Source organism: Rhinichthys klamathensis, unplaced genomic scaffold, assembly GCF_029890125.1.
Source record: "Rhinichthys klamathensis goyatoka isolate OS25496 unplaced genomic scaffold, OSU_Roscu_1.1 h1tg000172l_1, whole genome shotgun sequence".
In the NCBI taxonomy this organism is placed as follows: Eukaryota; Metazoa; Chordata; class Actinopteri; order Cypriniformes; family Leuciscidae; genus Rhinichthys; species Rhinichthys klamathensis.
The window spans coordinates 1,022,167-1,034,665 of record NW_026606702.1 but is presented as its reverse complement, the minus strand read 5'-3'; the positions used below and the strand labels follow the sequence as shown (position 1 = coordinate 1,034,665).

At 37.6% G+C, this 12,499-nt stretch overlaps 2 protein-coding genes across 2 annotated transcripts; one reads left to right on the top strand and one right to left on the bottom strand.

The window, feature by feature from the left end:
• The first annotated feature begins 3,143 nt into the window (after positions 1–3,143).
• Positions 3,144–4,911, top strand: shisa2a (shisa family member 2a). Its single transcript, XM_056260087.1, has 2 exons — positions 3,144–3,571; positions 4,317–4,911. Exons 1-2 carry the CDS (start codon positions 3,283–3,285, stop codon positions 4,814–4,816), a joined length of 789 nt encoding a protein of 262 aa, XP_056116062.1. The 5' UTR covers positions 3,144–3,282; the 3' UTR covers positions 4,817–4,911.
• A 1,935-nt stretch (positions 4,912–6,846) lies between these two features.
• On the bottom strand, positions 6,847–11,805 carry zc4h2 (zinc finger, C4H2 domain containing). Its single transcript, XM_056260088.1, has 6 exons — positions 11,613–11,805; positions 10,843–11,014; positions 9,767–9,939; positions 9,411–9,573; positions 8,143–8,291; positions 6,847–8,109 (listed from the first exon to the last, which is right to left on the bottom strand). Exons 1-5 carry the CDS (start codon positions 11,663–11,665, stop codon positions 8,178–8,180), a joined length of 675 nt encoding a protein of 224 aa, XP_056116063.1. The 5' UTR covers positions 11,666–11,805; the 3' UTR covers positions 6,847–8,109; positions 8,143–8,177.
• Positions 11,806–12,499: the final 694 nt, after the last annotated feature.

The window sequence follows — 12,499 nt, the reverse complement described above, 5'->3', positions numbered from 1 at the left end:
CGCTTGACCCATTGTCACCTTAACGACCTCCCGACTCTTAGGCTCAGTTATCTGATAACAGGCGCACTAATGAAGTACATTAACATACAGCTCACCCAGCTTAAGCCAAATTCCCTCTCAAATACCTGTGTCCTGCACACACAAAAGCACAAAATACACATGCTGTAGAATCTGACAGAACAATGACAACAATTGTTGACTGCAAGGGTTTTATTAAAATCAAGGCTCTTTATTCAAGAAATACAGCTAAAAAAAATGTGTTACTGCCTCCGAACATGCACACTTCCTCGCGATAAACAGTATGTGAAAAGATTATGTCTGAATTCAAATTATTTCAAAAACAGTAGGCAAATGATCGAGGGAGATTCTGAAGTGTGCATCCAGTGGACACTTTAGTATGCCATGAGTTCAAGGGAGAGAAGTTGTAAATAGTGAAGTGATGCAACTGATACTGTAGATCCCATGAAACTGACAGCATTACGGATGTATTACGTTCATACATTCATGCTGTATAGAACATACTTTTTTAATGATTGTGAAATACTCAAATTAAAAAGAAGTACTCAGAGAGAATGTGATTTTGGACGCAGCCCATGAGATTATTTTTTCTGATGGATAGGCCTTCAGGTGCTAATGTGTTTTTAGGACTCTCAACCGAGCAGAGAATCAGATAAAGAAAACAGAGATGAATAAACAGAGGATTCCAATACGGGTCCTCACACCATCTGTGCTCGGGCCCTGATCAGGCCCTTCAGGATAATGATAGAATCTGCAGACAGATTTGAATGCTGTCTAACGCTTAACTCAGCTCCATCTGACTATATCATTTCATGTCATTCCTGCACTCTCAGCATGTGACCAGGTTTGAGCATGTCAAAAGGGTTAAGCTATAGAAAGGACAGAGATGTTTGTCTCATTTTACCTGTATGTGGTATGATAATGGTTTCATGTTACGTTCAAGTCACCTAAAAACTTTTAGACATAAGTAGATATAGTTAGATATTATGCATTTGTTTTAGAATTGTGAAGTAAACTGAACATTTTGCTTTTTAGAAATTATATTAAATTAAAAGATATTTAGAACAACCTGAAACTAGTTCCAATTTCCTGTCTATTCCACTCTCAGTCTCTCTTTCAGCTCCTCTCACTTTCTCTCTTTCCAGCGGGCTCTTTTTCCTCTCACTTTCACTATTTCTCTCCTCTCTGTCTCTCTCTCTCTAGTCTCCCTTCCATAATCCAAGCAGAAAATCTGCCAAATGGTGTCACATTACTATAGTTATTTTGTTTTTCAGAAAATACATTTACCATCTGGAGCTCACACATACACGTACACACGTACACACGTACACACGCACACACACGTACACACACACACACACACACACACACAAAATATTCCTCTTGGTCTCAGTCTCTGAGATGTACAGAATTATTACAGGGATAGTTCATCCAAATGTTTTTATTTTGGCATCACTTACTCATCCTCAAGTTGTTCCAAACCTGTTTCTTTCTTCTGGTGAACACAAAAGAAGATAATTATTTTGAAGAATGTTGGTAACCAGTTGACTGTAGCCAATGACTTCCATAGTATTTTTTTCCCTATGGAAGTCAATGGCCTGTGAATGTCCATCAGTGGCTAACTTTTTGATTTAAAATACCTTATTTTGTGTTAAGCAGAAGAAAGAAACTCGAACAGGTTTGGAACAACTTGAGGATAAGTAAGTGATGACAAAATGTTACTTTTTGGCTGAACTATCCATTTAAGCAGCTATAGTTAAAGTTTATGAATTTGTATTGACTTTAAAGACTGTTATTCAGAAAGCCCAGTCTGTCACACCCTCAGGAGACATGCAGGCTTTGTTGACCTGATGCTAATTTGTTAGTTCTTAGACAATGGCAATTTACTGTCTTTTGTGTGAGGACTAATCTCTGTTAATAGCTTGACACAATCAGGTCTGCCCAGCTGCAACAGAGATTTATGTGAACGATGATGTATGTTGTTTTTTGTATACAGTCAAAGATGTAAAATCTGAATGAAGGTAAATCGGTTTTACCGGGGTTGTAGAACATATTTGGAAATGAACAATGAAGACACAGATGTGCACAGATATTCTGAGAATGTAGATGTGTTGGTAGAATAAAATAAATAGAAAGTATAACATGAATTTATTTGAATAGTCTGTTTAGTGAAACAGTCAAAGCATTTACATAATTTTCCTGTATAGAGTGAAAGAACTGTCTTTTTAGAGGTTTAGAGTTTTCACACGAGGGTTGACACACAATATATGGTGTGGACAGCAATAAAAAAATAAATATAAGCACAATTAATAAATATGACTCAGATTGCATTAAATAAAGGTTCACTTAGCAACAATACATGCTGAATGCTGACTAATGATTTTGTTTTATGCAGTGAATTATTGGCCAAAGCCACAAAAAAATTAGCTATTTAAAAAAGTATTTTTTTTTAATTAAAAAATTCTACATTTTCCTATAATCTGTCTCATGTTAATAATAGAATGTTGTAGTTGAATAATAATACACCACTTTTTATTCAGGTAGTTTGATATATTTTGTTCAGGTAGGCCTACTGTTTCTTAAGACTTGAGCACTGCTCATTAAAGAGTTTCATAGTTGGTAACTAAGTGTGTGTGTGTGTGTGTGTTTAGATGTGCATTGATAGTGAATTGACCTCCCTGTCTCAGATAAAGTAAACAGAGACAGTCTGTAACCTTTACCCCCAACAAAAGTCTCCATCGTCTCCAGACATGCATTCTATTTATTTAAGTTAGGCTATGTATCTAACATAGGCCTACTGTTAATATTTAGGTTTGTGTGAAAGAGGCATGTTTTAATCTCTATTTTAAAGTGTAAATTTTAGACTGATTACATTTTGGTTAGCCTACTCTCACTTTAAAAAAGGATTTTGATCTGATTAAAGTTTTGATTTGTGACCCAGGGAGATGATGGTGTAATTTAGAGTGAGTTCATCACCACTTGTCATATCTTGTAATTAGCAGCGCAAACATACAAATAAACAACCCTGCCAATCACTAAACCCCGCCTAAATTTAAATGCAGATGACCGATAACGAGGGGCTGATGGGAGCAGGAGGGGCTGCTAATGTGTGTGTGTGTGTGTTTGCAGGGGGATGGTGTCCAGCAAACACATAAATGACGCCTGCAGACAGTATCTCTAGGTGCGACTGGCTTGCGGGATCTTCGTAGCAACTTCACATTTAAACCGACTTCTGCAACCCAAAGGATTTAAACAAACGCAATCATGACTTCATCCGTACCCTGCGCGCTCTTTCTGTTCATATCAATCGCTCTCCCGTTGTCTTACGGGTTATCGGGGGAATACTGTCACGGCTGGACGGATTCCTTCAACTCTTGGCACCGGGGATTCCAGTGTCCGGAGCGCTTCGACGGCGAGGACGCGCGCTACTGCTGCGGGACATGCGTGCTCAGGTACTGCTGCACATACGCGGAGGCGCGCCTCGACCAGAGCACCTGCGACACTGGCTCTGAATCGGAGAACACTGGTGACATGAGAAAGATGACAGAAAGTGGTGAGTATTAATATAAACTTGTGTAATTCATAATGTTGGTAGCACTTTATTTTAAAGTCCTACCCATGTAGCCTACTGTACATATTACAGGAATTACAATAACTGGGTAATAATAACTAGGTACATAAACCTAACCGTAACCCCTGTAGTTAGTTTAGGTAAATCCTTTAAGTTAATGAAAGTACGCGTTTTTGTAGTAGTGCGTAGCCTACTTACATTTAAGCATTATTCAAAGCAAAATTATTCCCCAGATGTCAACTCCAGTCTCCAGGGGTCATACAAAAAATGTCCCCAGATATCAACTCCAGGGGGTAAAATATTGCCCTTATTAAAAAGATAATTTATGAATTTCTATTCATACAACAGTATTCATTCAAGTTATTTAAGGAAGTAAATGTTTGCTTTGAATAATTTTACGGAATACATTTATTGGCCACTCCCTTTTACACTGCAGCAAAATAATCTAAAATTATATAATCCCTTGAATGAATGCTGTTGTATGAATAGAAATTCATAAATTATCTTTTTATTACGGGCAATATTTACCTCCTGGAGTTGATATCTGGGGACAGTTTTAACTTGTTATTTTTTCTAAGCATATTAAAATACCAAGACCTAGATTCTTCAAAAATGTTTTTTATTTTTTTACACGTATTTTTATTTAAATTGTATTATTTATTTATTTAATTTTATTATCCCTGACATGCATCTCATGTTTAATTCTCTTATCTCTCTTCCTCTCTAGTTCCAACATATCTCCCCTTTGTGATTGTGGTGAGCGCGTTCCTGTCGTTCGTTCTGGTCGGTGCGGTTGTGTCAATCTGTTGCTGCCAGTGTGTGAAACCCAAAGCGAGCGATCGACCATCAGGGCCATCCGCTGCTCAGACCAGCCTGTTGGAGTCTGGAGGACCCTCAGTGGACAGCTCCACCCCATCCCGCACCTCCACCTCAGGCTCCTCCATGACAAACACTCGCCCTCCACCATCTGAACTCAGCGTTAACCTCTACGGGCCGATGGGAAACACATTTCCAACTTCGCAGTCGCAGCAGTATGTTCCTCCAGTCCCCCAGGGGGCACCACAGTTCTATCAGCCCTACATGAATTACGCTCTCCCCCCAGAGCGCGCCATGCTGATGGCCCCAGCTTTCCTAGACGGCCGTTCAGCGTTTGGGCAGGTGCACGGGCAGCCTTTTCCTCAGGCCCCCATGCACACAGAGCCCATCTATCCAACTGTCACTATCTGATGATGTTTATAAAGCTACAACTGGACTGTAAAACTCAGTGGGGCTACACAAAGAATAGGAATGTCTCGGGAATATGTTGTTTTCGCTGTATTGGATGGATTTTCTGTACCCACATACACAATTAAATCATGACTGACATCGTGTTGGTCATGGTTGGTACCTTTTTATGATGTATTAATGCTTCTCATAGGAGTGTATTTGCATGAACACTTGATTGTTTGCTCAGCAATCACTGATTGTGATGTTATTTATAACAGATTAGAGAATAAATTTATTTTCATAGGCAATTTGTTAGACTCCTCATTTTAACTGAATATTTCAAGATGTGTGTGAAACTACACCTTAAAAATAAAGGTTCTTTATTAGCATCTATGGTTCTATGAAGAACATTGAGCTTTTTTGGAAACTTATATTCCACAAAAGGTTAAAAATAGTGGGAAAAGGTTTTTTAGATTTTTTTTAAACGTTCTTCACGATAAAAAAAGCTGTTCTTTCACTGAAAATGGTTATTCTATGGCATCACTGCAAAAACCCTGTTTTACAACCTTTATTTTCAAGAATTAATATTAAGCAATGTAAAATGATTTCATTCTCATAAAAATCCAGCAGAATTGGTTTAATTTGCTGAAATGAAGTGACGTTACAATCTTTTCCTTAAACTGAAGTTCTAAAGATCTTCTAACTATCTGAACAGTAAGTGGCTCTTTGTTCTGCAAAGATCTTTGGGTTTTTCTTTACAGTACTTTGTGAATGTAAAGCTCTCCAGCCGTTACAGCTGCTTGTGTGTGTGGCTGAGCAGGTTTTGTGCGAATGCGAATGGTTTTTATGCGTTTGTGTGTGGAAACGGCAGGAGGGGAGAGGACAAAAGATGCAGATCTCCTCACGCCCCTGAGAGTGGGATTAGTGCAGGTAAAGAGGGGTGTGTGAGTGAGATTAGGCTCTGGATGGCCCAGCTGGAGTTTAAGCAGATGCGTATGAGTTCATTAACGAGCTGCAGATGAACCTACTGAGTTTCAGGCCAAATCCTGTTATGATGTAAAACATGTCGTGTGAAACACCAGAAGATAAAGACACATGAATAAATACAGCCATGCAGCCAAATAAATCTGCTCAGGTACACACAACTGTAAAAACAAGTTACAACCAATCTGCTTTTCCTCACTCATAAAACACACAGGAGAACAGTAAAACACACAAAGCTGCTGATATTTACTGTTTTAGTTCGATCTTGCTTGGTCAAAAACTTCTCAATGTAAATATTAAAGTATATGTAATATAGGTAAGAGTCTGGACTTATTCCACACCAAAATATTAATGGTTAAATACAAATTACACTATTTTGCAAATCAAAAGGTTTTGATTTTCTTTGTATCATAATTTCCAATTTTCCAATAATTTTTGTTTTTGAGAACCCCATTGTCCAACACAATATTTGAAGATATTTATGTTGTATTTATGACAACTCTGCTTGTTTTCAACTTTTTTATTAACAGAAACTATGAACTGATATAAAAGTAATTAAACACGATTCATTTTGTGATTCCATAGGATACAAAATTCTGTTTTTTTTTTTAATATAATAATGGTTATTGAGGAGAAAAAGAAATTGGATTTCCATTTATGTCTTGATTTTCTGTTAAGTTTTTAACTTAAGTTTAAGTTGGCTGATGCCACCTGGTTGAGAACCACTGTAGTACTCGTTAGCACAATGGTATGAAGTCCTTTATGTGTGTGTGTGTGTGTGTGTGTATGCGTTTAAACTTTAAACTTAAATATTGTAGAAATTTCTGTGGAAATCACCAGCACGCCACAAATCCTTCCTTGAATGTAAATATCGCCCCACTCAGGATCAAGAGTGGAGTGCAAAAAGAATGTAGAACTCTACTGGTAAAGACATTAGCAAAAAAAAAGAAAGATTCTGGCATTGTTAGGGGTCATGGGTGAAAGGTCAAATTCCAGATACACATCAAGCCAACCACAGACAGAGTGACACCAAGAGAGAAAAATAATGAATCAATCAGATGACATAATCAACTGAAATGAATTGTATTATATTAATTTATCATCATGACAAGACGTCCAGAGTTTATTAGTTTCACACATTTTAATTATTAAAAAACGCAATGATTCAATACTAAAGAATCTAACAAATTCTTAATGCCCCTTTCGGTCAAATTCCAGAACACAAAGTAACAGCTCATTTGCTCAAATTGAATGATGGTTCTACAAGAACTTGGGCTTTAGAACTCTCATTCAACTTGTGTTCCATTATTATTCTACTTCTAAGGGGCTGTTCACACAGGACATGTTCTTGCGTTCATTCTGCGTTAATATTCATTTTTGTTGGTAACTCTAGTGTTTGTTTCAATGCCTGTTGTACCATGTCTCGTTATTTTAGCATCTAATGCCATTAGAACCACTTTTTAAAGACACTTAAAGGTGCAGTAAGCGATTTCTGAGAAACGCTGTTGAAAGTGGATCGGACCAAGCACCAAAACACACTTATAGCCAATCAGCAGTAAGGGGCGTATACTCACGAGGGGGAGATGATTGTGCGGCATAGGCTGTTTGTGAATTTGGGGGGCGGAGCTATCAAGATAGGGGTGTGATCCTTTTGGTAGGAGCATGTTAGTTTTGGTGATTTACAATTTTTAACAGCGTTTCTCAAAAACCGATTACTGCACCTTTAAAGTTAAAAACTCGCTCTGTTCCATTCCAATGCTCTCCATCTACATCATGTGTGAACGGCCCATAAGACATTCTAGAACACTGACATGGTCTGAGACAGTCCATGGTTACATAATACAAGAAAAACAATTTGCACTTACCAAGAAAAAACATTGAAAAACATGTGAAATCATATCATTATTAATGAATTAAAATGATTAAAGATCAGTTTAAGCATTAAATGAATACCGTACAAATGGCTCTATTGACTAAAGCCACTTTAGAGAATTTAGTTTGCACTAATGGATTAGACTTAAACCCCACACGGAATAGTACATTTCTAAACCAGCATCCATTTCCACTACAAACTAAATACAGACACAGTACAAATACAATATCAAGGTTTCACTAATATAAAATGAAATGGAAAAACTGAGACCTCACGTACACTGAAGCAGGAAGACAGATGAAATACAGGATCACTATGAGGGGTCAAGTTATCAGACTGCAGATGGTCCATTCCTTCAGGACAATAGTGTGTGTGTGGCTTCATGGTGACTGTCAGTGTGTATGTGTTTGGAAACGTGCATGCATGAGAGCGTAAGTGAGTGCGTTTATGTGTAAATTAGTTTCTGTTAGGGTTGTGTGTGTGTGTAAATCAGGTTTTCTTAGGGGTTGTTTGGAGCCACGTGTGTCACTCGTCTGGTTTTCTCTTAGGTTTTTTAGGGTTGCGTGAGCGACTTTTGGCTTTGCAGAGAGGACAGATTGGTGCATTCCGATGGATTTGTTGGTGGCAGGACAGACAAGCCTGGAAACAGACAACAAATTAAATCAATATCATCGATTTAGCAGTTTCTAATGCGTTTCCACAATAAGCAGAAACACTACCATTTCAAAAGTTTGGGGTCAGTAAGATTACATTTTTTAACCAGCAAGGATACATTCAATTAATCAAAAGTGACAGTAAAAACATGTATTAAGGATTTCTATTTCAAATAAACTTTCTTTTCATCAAATAATCCTGAAATAAAATACATCATGGCTTCCACAAAAATATTAAGCAGCACAACTGCTTTTAATATTGATAATAATAATACATGTTTCTTGAGCACAAAAATCAGCAGATTATAATCTGGATCATGTGACACTAAAGACTGGAGTAAAATTCAGCTTTGGCATCACAGAAAACAACATCAACAAACATCCCCTTCCATTTTCAGTGTCCTCTAAACAATAAGACCCTTACGGAGGCACTAAAGGAAAATTATATATTTGAATGCTTTAGCATTCTCTCGCAAAAGTTTCGCGTTCCCAAGAATCTTGGGATTCAAGAACTCAAGCTTTGAGAGTGAATGCAAAGTTTCATGAGGGAACACAAAACATTTGCGAGAGAATGCTAAAGCATTAATTTCTCCTCCCATCTCCATGTCCCTTTGAGTTTCATTCAATTACATGATATAAAAGTTTGAATTTTTTTACCAGTTTCAAAGTTTTATTACATTTTTGTTCCTGAAATCCACCCTTTTGCTGGTATCAGGGTAATCCTGGTTTTCTGGATTAAAGGTATTTTACCAAAAAGTTTTGAAAAACACAAACTGACGATTTAATCCAGATCAAAACCAAGATTGGATTTTGTGATCTTATCCAATCTACAACCCATTTTCAAGATTTGATCCAACCCGATCCAATCTTTTGAACAACTGGGCCCTGGCATTTTAGGAGTCTTTTTGACAGACTAACTAATACCTGGACCATCTACCTCATAACATTCAATTTAGAATGCAAGCTCACAACTAAGCTAATATATTATTTCTTTTGCTAGTAATGTGTAGACACTGTCAAATAAGCTAAACATATTTTTCCACATGTGATTGCTGATATTTGAGTGTGTGTACACAGATAGAGATGCACTAATGTCAAAAAGTACCTTCATAGGTGGCGGCTGCTGGCGGAACGTCGCTGTCTGCCTGGCGTCCTGTTTCCGCGCAGCTTGAAGCTGCTGGGCTGCAGCCGCCGCCGCTGCTAGGGATTCTGGGATAGGAGGTTCCTGAGGTTCGGTCTGCCACTCAGCCTTTTGCTTTTCAAAGTAACTGAAAGGAGAGGAAGAGCATGCAAACAAACAGTAAAAATTTTAGTCTTCCTTAACACACCACACACAGTCTCTGTCTAAGATTCACTCTGTTTGCAAACACACACTCCTACACTGCAATGACTCATTTTTAGGAGTTCCCTCAGTCACACACACACACACACACACACACACAAAGGAACAGTGTTACTAACTCCAGTGAGAGCTTTTCCTCTTCTTGGCTGAGGTCAGGGAGTCTCTGTAGGCCGAGGGTCATCCTCAGGGCGTCCACGTGTTCTTTCAGGGGCTTGTATTCATCATGGAGACGTCTGGTTGACTCCAGCAGTTTGTTCAAGTCACTTTCAGACTGTTTGATAGTGTTTTCCATCTGGGAGAAGAAATACAGCCACTCCATCAATCACAACGGTGGGAAACTAATGGTTAGGCATCTGATCTGGTTACTGGGTCAGATCCTGGATATTGCAGAAATATTTAGCTTGTAGAGTAAAATACTGTACAGTAAACAGTAAAAATAACTTTTCTATTTTAATATATTTTCATGTAATTAGTTCCTGTGATGGCAAAGCTGAATTTTCAACAGCCATTACTCCAGTCTTCATTGTCACATGAAAATCATTCTGATACTCTGATTTGGTACTTGAGTAATGTTACCGAAGTTGAAAACATTTGTGCTGCTTACGTAATATTTTTGTGGAAACTGTGCATTTTATTTCAGGATTCTTTGAATAAAAGAAAGTTCAAACATACTTCCATTTATTTGAAATAGAAATCTTATGTAACATTATAAATGTTTCTACTGTCACTTTTGATTAATTAAATGCATCCATGCTTAAATTCTTTTTAAAAAAAACATACTGACCCAAACTTTTGAACAGTAGTGTAAATTGTAATATATTATTATTTTGCATGCTTTTGTATAAGCGCATTAAAGGGATAGTTCACCCAAAAATGAAAATTCTTTCATAATTTACTCACCCTCAAAATGTATGTCAGTATTTACCCCATACTATAGAAGTCATTGGGGCCCATCAACTGTTTGGTTACCCATATTCTTCCAAATATCTTCTTTTGTGTTCAGGAGAAGAGAGAAATTCTTACAGGTTTGGAATGACTTGAGGGTGAGTAAATGATAATGGTAAATTTCCATTTTGGGTGAACTATCCCTTTAAGTCATAATAAGTGTAGAGGCACTAGATATATATTTACTTTATTGAGTGCACTACAAACATGATAAATAGTGCAATAAAAACAATCATTTTTCATTGTTTACCACATTGATATCAGCGTGTATAAGACGCAGTTCCTCTACGTGAGCCATTTTCTCCTGCAGCAGAAGATCCATTTCCTGTTTGTACTCTCTCAGGTGCTTCTCCTCTGACTCAAGAGCATCAAACTCACTCCTCAGTCTAGACTTGATCTTCTCCATCTGAATGGTCTTGTTCCTGCAAAACCACACTAAACATGTAGCCAGTGCTTGACAGAATATGACAATGCAAAGACTTATGATCTGGTGGATGTGGTTTTAAACGAATAAGACATCTACTATGTGGTTTCAGTGACCCATCACAAAACGTTTTAGACTTCGTGTGTGCACATCAATACTTAATCAGACAATCGAGTGTGTTTTGAGTTTTATTAATGATTAAGAGCCGTTCTGCAGGAAATGAACCGTTTGCTCTGCAGTTTCGTGTCTAACCACAACAGGATGGTTTTCAAACTCTCATCCAGGCTAAAACAACGGTGTGATGATCAGAGACTTAGTTAATGCTGAATTAGTGCGAGATGTTTTCAGATTTAGTGCAAAGATCCGTGTTTTTATGGTTTACGCGGTTTGCTTTAGCATCATGACCGACACAAAGAGCCTGTCAAAGGATCATTTTATAGAATAGTTTTAGGTAGACTAAATGCAAATTCATGCATTGCTTATTAAATGCAATGATTAAGGGAAAATACGCTGTTTTTCGTGATCCAGGCGGAATTGGCCAGATGTTGAACACAGGCTAGCGAATCTGCTTTAGGATCAATCTCAGCTTTTCTTACCTTATTTCTTTGATGTTTTCTAGCTTGCACATTATCTCTTGCTCATCCGCCATGGTGGACTATGAAATTGTAAGAATTTCGTGGGAATAAGAAAAGAAGCAACGATTGTAGCGGATATCCCTCTCATAAGAAAGACAATAGAAATGCTAACCAGCTGTGGACAACAGCAACACGGCGCTGACTACATTTCCCACAATCCTCGGCGGGGTTTAAAGGGAGAGTGTGTTAAATAAAACCCAAACAAGCGTTTATGATATTCAGATATGTTCTTAATCTTATATGAAATGCTGGGCAAGCTATATAAAAATGTTGCCAACTAAAGATACCTACTACATTTAGGGACAGTATAGGGACAAATGTATAACTTGTTACATTTTAAGCCACTTCAAGTTCATATTCTTAAAAGTATTAAATATTAAAGTCAACTGTAATGTAGATGTTTATTAGAAAACAAACAAACAAAAACACATCAACTAATACAGAAAACATTTATATTGCCGATTACTGTGTCTGAGTGTACATGACAATTCACTAGTTTCACAAGCGAGTGTATTTTCCCATTCATGTACCGTGGTGGTTTCCATGGTATTTCATAGAATGATACATGTCCAAAAACAGTGGTAACGCAGGGGTTATTTTTTGATACTTTAAAGTGCTTTGTGTAATTGTGATGGTCAAATGTCTTTATCTGCACAAGCTGCGCTTCAAGAGCAGTTTGAACTGGTGAACCATAATTGGCAAACGATAGGATGCATTTGCAGTTTGGTTTCGATTGCTTGTAGGCAAATCAACTTAGTTATTTATTCGAGGAACCAAATGATTCAGTTCGCGACTGAACCCTCCAAACAATTTAGAAAGAATCGCGAACCGCGCTTAAGCAATTCACA